We start from the raw sequence: 16,198 nt of genomic DNA, 5'->3' as shown, positions 1-16,198 counted from the left end.
TATATAATTATTATTTTTACAGCACAAGAGAGAAGTCCTTATCTGCAAAGCAGTAGTTATCTCTCTTCCATTACCAGTGCAAGTTGTGTGATTTGATTTTCTGAATCTAGCACAGGAAAATAAACAGTTGCTCATAACTGTCCAGTTCAGTAGAGAAATGGAACAGGTATTTTAGTGAAATTTAAGCTATAGTTTGGGTAGTGTGTATGTGGCATTAAACTCTGTGTTTCGAAACACAGTGATCATAGAACCAGTTATAGTTACTAGTGACTGTTTGTCTCTCAGGAAGAAAGAAAAGGACTCTGATGGGCAAGGTGCTGTACAAACACACAGCATCTGCTCAGATATTATCACAGAACCACAGGCTGAATGGATTTGAATGGATCAGTTTATTGTGCTGCCCCAAGGCAAGATTAATTATCCCCAAGTTATTCCTGGAAGGTGTCTGTGCATCTCTTTCTTGAAGACCCCCAAGGATGGGTTTCCCATCTTCCCAGGATGATTTAATCCAGTGTTTTCTCCACTTCCTGTTGGAGAACTTCTTTCAGATGTAATATAAATCCACACATAATATAAATTTCTCTTATTGCAGTTCAAGCTCTTTGTTTCTTTTCCTGGCCACTACAAATATTGTAAGAGATTGCCCCACCTTGCAGCAGCCTTGACTGCTGTTATTTCAGCCCTCCTTTCCTCAGTCTCCTTTTTCTGGCTAGATGACAGCAATTAATTCAGGCTCTTCTTGTGTCTCTGCCATTGTGGTCTCCCTCTTGTCTTTTTCAGAAGTATTTCTAGTGGTTTGCCTTCCCTGACATGCACCTGAAGTGGGATGCTGCTCTCTAGCTGGATACCCCCAGCAGGTGAAGGGCTTTGGGGAGCCTGTAGGCTCCACTCCTGTCCATGTTCCAGTGAGGTTCTTGTTTCATAACCAATTACAGAGTTTATTCATGCTCAGCTGGAGATCCATTACAGCCTCCAAGAACTATTATGAAAAATAACAGGCCTAACCCTGACTAATCACTCCCTGTTTTGAATTCGGGTTGCTGATTAATCCTACCTAAAAGTGCAGTACTTTTGTTTTGCCAAGAGAGACTGAGGTGTGTTTTTTACAGCTAGACAGGGCTGAGGTAGAGAAGAATACCCTCACTCAGACAGGATCACACAGGGAGTTTGGGGAAGAGCCAGGAATCATTCCTGAATGAGCTCTGGAGGCCTCATCAGTCAGTCTCCAGGTTTTAGTAGAAAATCATGGGATTGAATACTGAAAATGTGGCAGGCTCTCCATCTGACTCATTTGCACTGGTTTTGTGGACCTCTCTAATGAGACCCAACAAGATGAGAGTGTGCCAGCAATCTATTAGAATTTCCTGCATGTTTGCTCTACACCTGGCATTGTTTATAACTGCAGACTGAAAGCAAAAAATGTTAATTTTGCAAGATGTCAATGCTGTATTAATTAGTTGCCTTGTGGGCAGACAGACCATCAACCTGTTGGACAGCAGAACTTTGTATTTCATCTTCTCTTAACAGATTAAACTATTTCTTAACAGAAAAAATCAGATACTCTGATTTTTTAATGAGAAAAACAGAGGTAGAGCTAGTCCTTGGTATTCATCATGCTCCTCTCCAGCTATATGAAAGAGAAGAAAGGTGGGATACCATCAAACTGTTAACTGCCTCTTCTTTAAGAAGGTGGGCTGGATCCAGAGTTTTCCAATGGAATTTCCCCAGATATTTCAGAAGTTGTTTGGTGTTAAGCACTCCACAGCTGGCTGTTTCACTGAGTTCTCTAATGGGAACAAAATCCTTTAGGGAATCTGAGCAGTTATCTGAATGTGAGCTGCTGAGGGATTTTAAAAATACAGTGCCAAAAATAAAGGTTGCAAACAAGCAAATGGAGCTAGTAACAAGTAAGCAAATTATTGAGACAATGGATGAGGTGGACATAAAGCAACAATACAGTCTGCTGGGTAGGACATGTCGGCATACAGAGTTTTATTGCCTTTGGTGATGTGGCTTGAAATGTTTAGCTTGACTCTCATGCTGGTGATTAGAAATACACTGTTGGTTATGAAAAGAGCCAAATGCACTCAATTGTATCATATTCTGGTTTCTAAATGGCACCTATCACTGTGGTCACCAACTTCTTTAAACATTTATGTATTTTTTCTAGCACAATACTTTTTAAAGTATTTTCTGGCTTTATCTGTACAGTTACTAGTGGTTCCAGTTATACCTTTTGCTGCTGCCTTCTGCCAGAGCATGTGTATGCTGGGTTTACAAGATTTTATTTGGTTTCTGGTAGGGAAAAGAGCTTATCTTGCAAGTAAACCAGTATTTTAAATGCTGCCAGGGCTACATAAAACCTTTGGCATTTACCTAGCATTTAGCAGTTACCTAGCATAAATGTAGCCCAACGGGGAAAACCCTTGAACCTTCTGCAATGCTATGTTACCCAAAAGTTCCAGGCCAAGAGAAGCAGGAAAGGAAAGAGAGGCAGAGAGGAATACAGAAGGAGAGAAGAGAGCTAGAAAAACACACACAGAGCTCCCTACCTCCTCCTAGGATGGCAGTGGGGGCAGAACAGCAATTCCATGCAGGCTTCTGGGCTGTGACCATGAGTTGACCTCATGCTCCACCATTTAAAGAATTTTTGTCACCAATACAAATACTCTGTAGTCTGAACGTGACTATGCATAATGGTTTTATCTCAACTACTTGCTAGTTTTTTACTCTGCTGCTTTTTACAAAAGATTCTCTATACTGCATGAGTGACACATAATCAAAACTATTCCTTATAATGCTAGCATTCCTGGTACTCCCAGTTCTTCCTTCAGCAGGGTTTTTACATTCAAAACCACCTCAAACTGAGACATAAAAATTGACTTAAGAGAGCTAGAGCAATATGAGTGAGAACAGAAGTTACCTGTGTACTGTCCCATTTTCCCAGGAAAATCACTATCTAGAAAGTAAAAATATAATCCTTTTCACACCCAAATTAGCCTGTGAATATTTATTTACAAATGTTGCATGTGGGAACAGACATCCGTGTTCTATCTTCATTTGTCATTTTAGAGTCTATTTCCAAGAAAATGGAAAGATAATTTTCAAAGATTGGCCCCTCAAAACAGCAAAAAGAGATCAAGTGCTCACACTGAACTATGCTGGTCAGCACTTCTCAATCACCTTGCAAAAACAGCTTTGTTGTATGTCTATAGAATGATAATAATCTATTCAAATTATCTGAAGAACCTGAAGTCTCTAGATCAATTTACAGGTCAGTCAATAAAGATGCATTTCATGGGGTTATTGATTTCCTATTTATTTACTGAGCAGTGGGTTTCTGCAGAGGAAAGACTCCATTTCAACAGTTGTAGTCTTCCTTAAAAAAATGTCCTGTGGAAAAAAAGAAAAACATAGTGAGAAACATGCTGTTAGCTCTTGTGCTACTTTTCATTTTTCTCATAAGCACAGTTTTGTAACTGGATCTTAAGTAATTTTGATTTGTATTATAAGTAATAATTGAGAAGACCCACATGCAAGAAGAAATCTTACCTTGGTAGTTCTAGAGATCTGTGACTGTACTTACAGTGATTACAGCACAGAGAAACCATACAGAGTAAACTGAATTTCTGAGACAAGGATAATTTCAGAATAAATCCATTGTATGGTGACAAATTAACAGAGACAAACTTCAGTGAAAACCAAACACTCATGAATACTTGTTTACAGACACACTGTGAAACAATACAAATGGGAACTTGTTCTTTGGACAAGCCTTCACAGGAGAATAATTTGTTGTTGCTTATATACTTATGAACTCACAAAGCCACAGCAGTGGTCCACAGATAAGGAAAAAAACCTTAGGTTAATCCTACTTGTTTAGACAGGGCCTATTTATTTAATAGTCTGGCAGGTGATAAACCAATTCTGCAGAGGATCTCTAAGGGACTTTATGTATGAAGTAGAAACTAAATACTTGTATTTTAATAGTGCAGGCATGGCAAAAGCCCAAAGAACACTCCAGCTCCAGCATGCCAGGAACAGAAGCAAGCATGGCAAGCAATGCACAGGCAGGCACATGCTGAAAAAATAATGCAGCCTCACAATGGCCAGTCCTGTTAAGCCAGCTGTGCTATTCACCGTGAGGGACACTGCAGTGGCTACAGCTGCAGGAGATACCCTTGTCTGTACACAGGTGCACTGCCTTCAAAAACCTTTCTGTGTGTGTTGGGACTGACTGCTGAGGAGGGAATGGTAGGGCTGAATATACAGGATATGAAAACAAAAATAACAGTGACAGTTACTTCCTTGCCTGTTAGTTTATGCACAGGTATTAAACAAAATTTCACTTCAATCCACAGTTGGTGTTAGCCAGTAAAACTGATTTACAGCAACTAATACTCCAGTATTCTGCATGGAACAAGAGCCCAGGCTAACTACACAACCTTATTCTGCCATTTTATTGTTAGTAAGGATATCTTCAATTTTTTTCCTTCAATCAAACTAGAAAACATGGGTATTGCTTTTGAAACTGTTTGCCCAAAGTAAAGCAAGTTGTATCAACTTGATACCTCTATCACAATTGTAGTGATGGATTCTTCTGTTTCACGCCTATGCTGATTATCTTTAAAACAAGGATTCTGAGAACATCACAAATTGCCAAGGCACCCAAATCACTTCATCTCTTTTGAAAATTTTACATCTAAGTTTGCTTAGACAAAGACAGTAACTGCAATCTAATAAAAAACCCCAAAACCAAACAACAGAGTTCAATGTCTGGTTGTGATGAAGAATGCTTATGGGGATTTGTTTGCCTGAATTACAATCTGTGGGAATACAATAAATGATTCAGACTGAAGTTAACTTCTAAAAAAACCCAAATCCTCAAACTCTGAACTGAAAGTATGAGTGTGTAGTCACATACAACCAATGCTGAGAATCACAATCCTGCAGTCTGGGAACCACTGCTGTAATGCATGACAGCTACTTATAACTATCAAATTAGCAACCATGTAAAGCAAGAGGTAATATAGTCCACAAGAAGGAGGTACTTGAAAAAATGTCTGACAAAAAAAAGCAAACTGGCTATTGTTACTCAGCTTTTAATCCCCAGAGAAAAAAAGCTTATGCACTTACATTTCATCGTCATATTCCTTTGGAGGTGATGCTGCAATGACTAAGTCAATCCAATCCTGAAAAAGAAAAGCACAGGCAAACATCTGCTGCTGAGTACTGCTTTTAGAGGTAGCCAGTGCACCATCATGGAATGTCAGAGGGAGGATCAGGGAGATAATCTATTCCTGGAGAACCACAGGGAGCAGCAGCACAGTCTGTATTAAAGACTTTTATAGGAAGGCCATTTAAAGATTGAGCTGTTTCTATTTGTCTTTTGAAATGAAAGAAAAATCTAATGTTGCAACAAGATTTAAAAAATATAATTCTAAGAATCATCCCATATTTGATCATCTGAGTCATTAATAGAGTTCTTGCTGAGGAAACACTGTAGCTGAAGTGCAGTGTTGCTTGTAAAAGAAATCAGAAATACGAGAAGCTATTATCAGAAAATTCCAATCAGCTTGCACATAATTTTCAATATCAGAGTGATTGTACAGATAAATGTACTATAAACACTCAGAATGTAATATGTTTAACTACCAATCTTGAAATGTGGCTAAATGCCATGAAAGTTCCCAATTAATCACACACATGGTTTTCAGAAATGCTACATACGAATATCTTCTGCAGATTTTAGCTCGCTTTGGTAGTACATGGCACACTCACTACTTTTGATGTTTGTAACCTTATTTGTATTGACATGACAGTGTCATGATAGAAAAGTATCTCTCATATGAGCTCTACAGGTAGAAGGAAGCAGGATTCCAGGTTACTTACCCCACCCATGTTCCAAGCTTTTGCTAGAGTTGCCTGTGCTTCTGCCAGCTTGCTGTCAATTAATATCTTGCCATTTACAGCCAGTATTTCATCCCCTTTCACTATGCCTCCTAGAGAAAAGAACAATATGTTAAACATACACAAAAGCAAATAAAATTCGGGGAGTCTTTGTCATATTTGTGCAGTACTGACTACAATGCAAAGTGTTCTCAATGGATGCAAAGGTCTATACTAAAAATTGTAGGACGTTTGCTGCAGGCAAACACAAAAGGAATTTTTAGGCATGGCAAAGCCAAACTAATCTCTTATTGATCATGACCACTAAGAGGCTAGTTCAACAAGATTTTCCACAGTTTGCCTGTTTGGGAAATCCAGCTATATATATTACAAACTGTGACTGACTGTAGGCTGTTACTACTATGCCCCACTCTTGGAAGTGCTCAAAAACCAGGTTGTATGGGGCTTTTGAGCGACCTGGTCTAGGGGAAGGTGTCCTGGACCATGACAGCAGGCTTGGAACTAGATGATCTGTAAGGTCCCTTCCAACCCAAACAGTTCTGTGATTCTATGATTCTATAAAAATGGAAAAATTAATTAAATTCATGAAGGAATAAACTGGTTTACTGTCAAGGGTTTGCATGACTGTCCTTCCTTTGCAAGCGTATGTGTAATGTTTGCTCCTTAGAACTGACTGACTTGCTAATCTGGAGTGAAGCACAACCAGTTAACTGGGACAGCATTTGAAGAGGATGGTAAGGAGACAGCCTGAGTTATGAAAGATCCTAAAAGGAGTGAAAGGTCAAAAAGAGCACTGAGGAAATTAAATGGCTGAGATGTTTTCACAGCAAGAATAACTTGAATTTAGATGCAGGCTGGAACAAAGGCAGCAAAGAGAGTGTAAGGGGACATTATCCTGTTGTCAACTTGGTCATCACAAGAGTTCTCAAGAAAAGAATGGCAGGTATTTCCCACCAGGTGCAAAGCCCAGGTGTGTTGCTGAACATCTTCTTGAGCCTTCAGAAAGGTAAGCTTAAAGGCTCTGGCCTTTAGTTGGGTTTTGGTAGTACAGCCAGCTGTTTAGCTAGACAAATTACTATTGAAAGCAGCATAAAGAACTAAACTAAGGAGCATAGTGTAGCTATGGTCAGATAATTGCTTTGTATGTAGAAGTACTACACATGCCATTGCTTGGAAATTGTGAAATAATGGAGAACATATTCCTTGATTAAAGAACACACCAGAGAATCAGGTGTTGTTTTTTACAGATTTTACATAATTATTAATTTAAGCAATGCCCTTGAAACCACGTGGCTGCCCTTAGACTTGAGACTGAACTTGTCTTCTTGGACAATCTAAGTGAGCTTTCAGTACTAGGTTATGAAATCAGCCAACCATTCTCAGCCACTGTAAGTACACATCAAACTGCAGCATTCAAATTGCCCATTGTTGCTCACCATGTTTGTCTGCAGCACCATCCTCATAGATGGCAGAAACAACTATCTTTCCAATTGGAGAATCAATTCCCCCCTCAACTGCAAGGTCCAGCGATCCTTCCTATGAAAAAAGCAGTTCTAGTTCAGAAAAGGCTGTTAATTTTTGCCACCAACAGGAGCTTAGTCTTTCCTTCTTCCCAGTAAACAATGCTGTACATCAAATTCTTACATGAACCCTTTAAATATGAATCAAACAGCACAGTATTTACCTTTTTAATTCGTAATAGCCGTACGTCTTTTCCCATAATCTGCTCTGGGGTAAACTAGGAAAAGATGTAATGATTAATCATCTCCACTTTGGAAACATGAAACAATTAGGCTGATCTATGTAATTTCTGGGCAAAGAGAGACCTTTCCCTCGTCTAAAAGAGTGTTAGAGGAAGATCAGAACACCAAATCACCTTTTCTTGCAAGAATGCTCCTGTTCAGCAGGACTAGAAAAGACAAATACACAAGGCCCAGCAAAGCAACAAGCAAGGATCTTACTCACTCCCAGCCCTCAAAATCCAGGATCTGGCTTTTTTTCCAGTGTATTTCATATTAAACAGTGAGGCATTTTCAAATTCTCTCCTTACCATTGAATATGGATCAAAATCTTCCACATACTTCTGGAAGCCCTGAGAATAAAACAATATTTAATTGCAAAACCAGCAACTCATGCACACAACACACAAACTCCATCTTATTTATCAGTGAGAGAACATGTGATTCTGTAAGCTATGAAAGAAGACAGTAACTGGAGAAAAGCACGGAGAAATAGCAAAGAGTCCATCCTGACAGTCAGAAGACATTTCAAAACCTCATGACAGATCAAAAATTTGAGTTGGAAATATCATGGAGCAGTTCTGAGGAAGAGTTTACCACCCCATCAGGTCTACAGTTCCTCTCTGCACCTGACAGAACAGAAACAAATCTTGAAAGCATCATAGGCAGGTATGTTCTGCCACACTCTTTGGAGCAACATTTCTTGGAATTATCTCAATGTTGGATGTTAACAGGTAAAAATGACAGGCTCCAATTAACCTGTCAGCAACATTCCTCTACCCTGCCTGAGTTTTAGAACTGTTTTTCAGCTTCCTTCTCTCCTTCTTGATGTGGAGTTTCAGAGAGTTGGCTCCAAACCACAAGCAAGTCCAGGACAACAATTTGCAGGACAATATATTTTTGTTTTCACGTGATTTTAAAAGTTTTGTCAGAGAGGACTTAAAAAGGACTTTAAGAGGACTTAAAAGTTTTGTCAGAGAATGCCTGAAATGCAGAAGAGATAGCACTGCAATTAGGCACAGCAAGATTTAAACTTTGTGAGGACCCATTAAACACAGTGCTTAACCCTTGTCAGACCAAGAGTGTAGGGAAAAGCAGGAGTTAACCTTCTCTGCAAGGATGGGAGTTCCTTTATCAGCGATGGGGAGTCAATTTGAGTGTTTGAGTGGCAGTTCCTTGAGGAGGATTAGTAGCTACTGGGTGAGACTGAATGGCCAGTGCTGGAAACTTGTAAAATCTCTGCACTTATCCTGCACGTTAAAGTAAGGACTTCAGGACTTAAGAAAATCTTTACTGAAGCACCTAGCTGCACTCTTGTGGCCTCAAGCTACAAAAACCTGGTGATAGGGGAACACAGAACCACACAACCCTTTGCAGACTCAGAAGGCAAGCCAGTATCTGACACAGGCCAGTGGTTCAGTGCATGATCAAGCTTGGTATATTCATTACTGCCCTCTTTTCTACTGAATCCATTTGACAACAAAGTCTATTCCACTCTCAGATTCAGCTAAGCTATTTTTCCATTTGTAAACCAGACACACAGCTTGAGATTCCTGTGGTACATTTAAGGGCTGGCTCTTATATGGCAAAGCTGCAGCAGAAAACAGTAATGTCTCCTCTGCTATACTCTTTATCACCTCTCTCAGTTGCCTAATTTTCATGTGACTATGGATGATCCTCTGATCTCATCTTTAATAGCACTGCCTTGCATTGAGTTTGTTACACTGCATTACATTTGTTTACCAAACAGAGGAATTTCATCACAGACATCAGCAAGGATGGAATTTCATCCCGGGGGAAAAACTTCAGTCAATCACTCATTAATTTACAAAGTGTATTAATATTATGAAGCATTTAACTAAAACTGTAAGAGAAACATTTCACAATGACACTTACCTAAGCAACACTTTGAATAACTGAATTAGTATTGCCTTTTGGAACCATGGCTAAAGTAGATATCTATGGTTTTGGAGCAAACAATTAAGAGAAAAGAACTCCAACCTCAGCCAAGTCACTAAGTCATTATGTAATCTAAAGGAAGCCAGTGAACTCTTTGTCCCAGGTTGTCCTCATGAAAAACTGATGTTGCCCTTGAAGGAAGTTTTCCTGGGAAAATAATCTTTAAGCAGGGAAAAAACCAAAAGCCCCACAAACACACACACCACAAAAACCCGCACCAAACCTAAACCAAAACCAACACAAAAAAACCAACCTGCAAGCAAAAGTCATAGAAACATAGTATATTCTGAGTTGGAAGGAACCCACAAGGATCAAGTCCAACTCCTGGCCCTGCACTGAGTCACACCATATGCCTGAGGGCATCATCCAAACATTTCTTGAGCTCTCTCAGGCTTGGTGCTGTGACCACTTCCCTGGGGAGCTGTTCCAATGCCCAACCTCCCTCTGGGTGAAGAAACTTTTCCTAATATTCAGTCTAAACTGTTGTCCCTTTGGGTTCATATCTATGCATATCAGAGATATGATGTGAATCCAAACAAATATTGCAAAGACAGAAAGAAGACACTCACTGTCTGTAATGAATCTTCCCTAAAATGGGCACCACAAATTCAAGGATCAGAGAGTGCACTCCATATCCCAGCAGGGACTAGTGAACCAAGCAACACCGTGTGGAAAGCACAGTCCTAAGCCTACCCTCCCACTGCTCAGGATGCTTCAGGTGAGAGAGTTAAGACCATTCACATTCCTTCCTGACATACAAAAACATTCACAGGACTGAGCATAAGCTGAAAATGAAACATTAAAATATCTGATTGCACTGAAACAACTGTCTGGACTTAGGTGAAAGCCAGAGTTACTAATTATAGAATAAACAACCTCCAAAACACAAGCACTTACACCAATGTCACTGTTTCACTGGTTTCTAACAACAATAGTCGAGAACAATTGAGACCTGACTGAAATAACAACAACAAACCACAAATGAATAAAACCCAAACAGCAACAACACAAGATAATTGAAACTGATGACAAGACATAACAATATTTAAAAAAAAAAAACCCTCTTTTGAGAACATGACTATTACATATTCAGAACATATTGGCATTTACAGGCAAATGAATAATCTCAAAGTTGGATTTTTTCAGACAAATCCAGTTTTTCCTTCTAGATCTGAACTGATTGAAAGAACAAAAAAATATTGTTGATGTTAATGGTTTACCACCCGAAAGCTCACATTGTGAGTTCATTACTGTGTGCCCACTTTTCATACATGTCAATGCATCTAACTTAGCTTGCACTAACAAAGGGGTTTTGCAGAGAAACTGGCACATTTTACAGCAGCAGAGAAGTTAAGCATGACGTTCACTTCTTCAAGGAACCATCTATTGAACCACCAGCCAACCAAAGAGGAAGAGACGAAAGCTTCATCATTATGACAGAGGAAAGCAACAAAAGTAAAAATTCAGCAGGAAAATCCTACACAATACAGGAAGGCTGAATGAACAAGTGCTTTCCACCACCAGTTCCTCTGATTTCCTACCAGTAACTATGTTATGATGATAGCTCTATTTGTCAAACTAATGAAGTATTTTATTACAAAAAGCATTGCAGCTGGACACTAAGAGAAACAAGGAAATCTCAGGAATATCAGTATCAGATCAGTTATCAGCGTTCAACTATCTTAAAGGTTGCACTTAACCATACAAGTAGTTACAGATGGTTCAGCCTGAAGGATTTACTCTCATTCTTGTTCTGCCCAGACTAGCAGGAGCCACAGGAACACACTTAAAGCTCACAAAGACTAGCAGTTCTCATGCACTAGGGCTGCCTTGCATCTTCTGTTTCAGAAACTGAGCAACAGGATTGGAAAGGAAAGTTTTAAATCTATGATCAGCCAAACAAGAAGTACCACACAAAACACGGAAAATGTTATTTTACTTGTTTTTTGTTAGATCTAAATGATGAATTGTAAACCACCATCCTTTTAAACATCTCTTGTGGCTGCAAAAGAAAGAAAATTGCCAAACCAGGTATTAACTTCTTGCTGTAAATAAGTATCACCTATTCATAAATTATCTTACTCCTGATTTTGCTCTCCTAGGGACTGAATCACACTTGCACTTCTTAGTGTTTGTTCCCAGTATCATTTCAAAATAAGAGAACACACACAGTGAAAGAGTACTGAATGCAAAGTGGAAAGAATTCTAGAGAAATTACATAAATAATGCACATGTCCATACCACAAGATTTCTGAAAAATATTTTCCATATTGCTTTTACAACTAATTTCTATAAAACCATGCTTGGGTCTCTTATGCATCATATATATAAAAATATTGGAAAAAACCCCAACCCTGAACACGGACAAAATGGTAGACAATAATTTCGAAAATATTGAGAAGTCACGATAGATTTAAGTTTATGCATTTAAGATCTGCTTTCCTACCTGGGATTTCCTATACTGAAGAGGTGAATTCCATTATTAAATTGATTTTATTTTATTGTGTTTGGCACCAAACATTTAAACTTCATAGTCATTCTGTATTTCTGTCACTTCCACTATTCTAGCAAAACTGTCCACTGTAGTTAGAATCACTTAAAATACAGAATATTTTATTAGTCTACAAAAATTTTAAAAAATGAAATGGGCTAAACCACCAAATTATTATACAAAATACTACTGAAACCTCCCCAGCCTGCACTCAAAACCTTGCAGCAAATCAGGTAAAATACTTGAGTCTTCTGAAACATGAGCAACTTTCTACAGACCCTGGCATTTACCTTTTCAAACTCAACTTGCTTTAAAATGAATTACTATGCATCAGTTTCACTACTGATTCTCTCAGTGTCCCATAGTCCTACCATTACTTGGAAAAATACATTCTGGAGTTAACGAAATGTGGTTTGTGTTTAATTAATACAAACGATGAGTTTTTGTTTTGGAGGACTTATGGGCAAGTTTGGAAAGATTTTCCACAAGTCTCTTTAGACCATCTCTTAAAAAAAAAAAAAACAAATTCAACACAGATTGTTTTGGTATTGCTATAACCAATAACTGAAATTTCCAATCCTCATACATCTTGCCACATGTTATCTAAGCACCTGTCTTGACTTCAGTCCTGCAGAATCAGGCTTCAAATCGCGCAAATTAGGAGAAAGCTTAAATATTATTTTTTTCCCTTCAGGAATTCTCCATCTAACCCCAAAGGAGTTAGGGAGGAAAAATCTTTAGTAGCAGCAAGTGCACCAGAGCCTTGTAACTCAACAGGATGTTTGTGATAGATGGGAGAGAAGAGAGTAATGTTCCTGGTGGTTTTGCTTCCATGAAAATCTCACAACTAAATCATAACAATCCTCTCCTGTTCTCTGAGCTAAAATTTAATTGGCTTTGCCATGAGCATATTCCAATTCACTCTAGTACAGCTCACACTGACTTTCACCCAGAGCAGCCCTCAGCATTCAAGGCCATGCTTAAGGTTTAAACAACTCTGATAATTTCCCTATTTATAAGTGAAAACAATTTCATTTTCATCAACTGTTAAAAGGCCAGGTAATTCTAACCTGAATTTAATTAATAAGATTACTTAAGTCACAACAGAGACTTTCTGGCCCAACTATCTTCCAGGGAACAAGAGGATTTTACCCATTCTTACATGCCTATTTTATTCTTAAGTGCATGCTATTTCATCTTTGCTACAGAATTGCTTGAATATAGCTGGGTTAGCTGCTTGAATCAAATAAATCCATCAACCTCAGTTTCTAGAGTTTGGTACTCAGGACAGTTAAATTCAGCTAAAAAAAAGGTAGAAAAAATTATTTGCATTAAGACAAAAAGCCGGAGTTCCATAAGGCATGTGAAATCAAGGAAGATGAGAAACAGGACAGCAAATGATATTTTGTCTTTGGTGATACGTTTTTTCCTCCACTAAAAGAAGTGGAACTGGTCCTGTATCTGAAGTGTGAACTTTAACACACACACCCAAAACCACACACACCCTACTCCAACCCCACCCCACTCCCCTCCTGCATGAAATCTAGTTATAATTCTTACACACTTCTGGAGACAGGCAGGTACTGTCTTGTTTGTTTTGTCACACACTTTCCTTCTTCTTTTTTACTAACAGAAGTAATCTCCCTCTTCAGTATCCATGCAAGTTTTACTTCACACACCAGTGTGTGACTGCAGTAAGGGTGAATAAATACCCTCTACTGCAGTAAGCCATCAATGGAAGTAAGAGGTATAGGATTTACCAAACCAATTTATAGACTGATCTTTCTCTCAAAGTCCTACCAGAATATTGCTCGCACGGGAATGTTGATCTTCCAACTAATATAGGGCAGTTTGGGAAGGAAGATGATTGAATCTGGAAGATTTTAGCAGACTTGTGATTTGGAAAATGTGCATGCATGCATGACAAGTCATAAGACTATAAAGATGGTTCTTGTTGCCAGTTTCTTAAGCTAATTGTATGTAGCCAGTAAAAAAAAAAAAAAAAAGAGCTTTTTAAAATTTGTATTAAGATTTGATCACACTTAAGGGTATTATCAATTTTGCAAATAGTTCACATATAAACACTTTTTAAAGAGCTAGATGATATTAACTACAGATTATGACTTTGTTCACTCCTCCCCTAAACAATTTCATATTGCTTAGAGATGTTAAATTACTGAACACAATCAGAATGAGAGCTCCAGCTGAAGGAAACATCTACACTGGTGGGATCTGAATTTATTTTTAGCTCATGTGCCTGCCTTAAGCAACTTCAAAAAAATGCTTCCAATTATTGTTCAATTCATTTATAATGTAGAAGTTTCAAGATGACTTGGGCTGTTGGAAAAGTGGTTACTGAGTATGACTTAAATTTGTTCAAAGTCCAACTGAGGAAAATAAAGGAACAAGAGTATCTAAATTATTAAACAGAAAAATTACAAAGAAATCCATCATGTTTTAATGAAACACAGCTAGGAATATTGTGCACATAATTTACTGTCAGAAATAGCTTTTAATTAAATAAATGCAGTGCAAAATTGATGGTTTTTCTGTCACTTACTGTCTCACAAATGCACATGTACTCGTGTGTCCACACACGTGCATGCAACAAACACAGAACTCCAACACTAACAGCATAAGCCACCGTGAACCTCAAGAATAAAAGCTACTAATTGGTCCACCAGCTAATTAGGTGAATTTCAAGGGCTGTTAGCTAGAAGTTATCACCTGTTTGAGCAATATTTCTGGTTTTTTGTGCAGTGTGCCTTGGCTCACTTTTGCTCATATACTACAATTCCCAAGGATGTTACATGGTTGGTCCTAAAATGTTTAGCTTCTGACTTTTCACTTACATTTGAAACAGAAATGGAAAAGAAATAAGAAAAATAAGCCAATTGTGAGTCAACTTTGCAGTAACCCTGTATGACCAGTATATTGCAATCTGGTATAACAACACTCTTTTTTCCCTGGAAATGAAAAGGTACATCTATAAATAATATATATATGATCAATGATATAATGAGGCACATATCTTCAATTATGTTCATGACTATTTAGAAAGGAAAAAATGCAGTTGAATTTATTTTTATTATTTCATTTCTGACAAATTAATTAAGAATTTATAAAAATAAAACCCAGCATGTGAATAAATGAAAAATAAGATGTACAAATTCCACGGCTCTACGCTGCTCTGGAATTATGCACCCCTGTACAAAAATTGTCACTAAAAGTGGCTTCTCCACCATGGAAAAAAGTAAAAAAAAAAAATTTTGTACTTACCATTGGTGACTGCTTGAAAATATACAGGGCTTTAGTTAGCAGAAAATGGGACAAATATTGATTCTTTGAGGACATGTCAAAGAACAATGTCAAAACCAAACCCCCACAGTACTGGAGCACTCAGTAAAACAGCATTAAAAGGCTTACCAGGGCCTCTGATTTGATAGTTGGCCTGACCACGAAGTTTGGGTCAGGATGCAGCATAACTGGTTTAGAGACTATTGGTACCCCTGGGTGACGCTGGGTAGGTGGACTTGGAGCAAGCTGCTATGGAGTTAATTTAAGAAAGTTACAGTTCACATCATGATTTGTGCAAATCCAGCATTTCACCAAGACTCCTCAATTCAAATGGTTTATCATAATGAATTTAACGACACTAATACAAGAAAAAGCTTACAGAATTATTTTAACTAAGGCTTATAAAGGCAACTACCGAAACACAATTTCTGCATCCAAGTAGTAGCTTTTCCCCCAAATTCTGGCTTCACCAGCAAGATAATGGAAAAATCTCAGCACTGCTTTTGGCATTTTTCCCATAAAGGCAATAAACTGAATGAGCAGCTTAAGGGAAAAAAAACAACAAAACCTGCTAAAGTTTAGTGTAAAAACACAGTGAACCCAAAATAAGATTTTAACTAACCCATGGCTAAATATATCTTTTAAGATGAAATTCAGCAGGGCTGCAGCAAACAGCTTTCCATGAAGAATTCCAAGTTAAATTATCTTGATTTAACAGCAGTGGTTTATTAGGTTAATCGCCTGCCCTTGACTCCACAAAGAAGAGATACCCAGAGGCATCTGAGACAGAATCATTCAGTGC

General features: G+C 38.2%; 1 protein-coding gene across 5 annotated transcripts in view; it reads right to left on the bottom strand.

The window, feature by feature from the left end:
- Nucleotides 1–370: 370 nt before the first annotated feature.
- USH1C (USH1 protein network component harmonin) overlaps nt 371–16,198 on the bottom strand; it is a 47,110-nt gene continuing 31,282 nt past the window's right edge. For 3 of the 5 annotated variants that reach the window (XM_085062963.1, XM_085062964.1, XM_085062968.1), the window contains exons 16-21: nt 7,961–8,002; nt 7,595–7,648; nt 7,347–7,446; nt 5,893–6,002; nt 5,137–5,192; nt 3,294–4,260 (exon numbers count right to left, since the gene is read on the bottom strand). In XM_085062963.1, the coding sequence (XP_084919089.1) occupies nt 4,161–4,260; nt 5,137–5,192; nt 5,893–6,002; nt 7,347–7,446; nt 7,595–7,648; nt 7,961–8,002 (462 nt within the window). In that variant the 3' untranslated portion in view covers nt 3,294–4,160. Of the gene's footprint in view, nt 4,261–5,136; nt 5,193–5,892; nt 6,003–7,346; nt 7,447–7,594; nt 7,649–7,960; nt 8,003–16,198 lie in introns of all 5 variants that reach the window. The other 2 variants (XM_085062966.1, XM_085062965.1) reach the window with 2 other exon arrangements.

This window comes from Lichenostomus cassidix, chromosome 5, assembly GCF_008360975.1.
Source record: "Lichenostomus cassidix isolate B80296 chromosome 5, HeHo_3.0, whole genome shotgun sequence".
Lineage (NCBI taxonomy): Eukaryota > Metazoa > Chordata > Aves > Passeriformes > Meliphagidae > Lichenostomus > Lichenostomus cassidix.
Note: the sequence above shows the minus strand (reverse complement) of the source record. Positions and strands in the feature narration are given on the sequence as shown.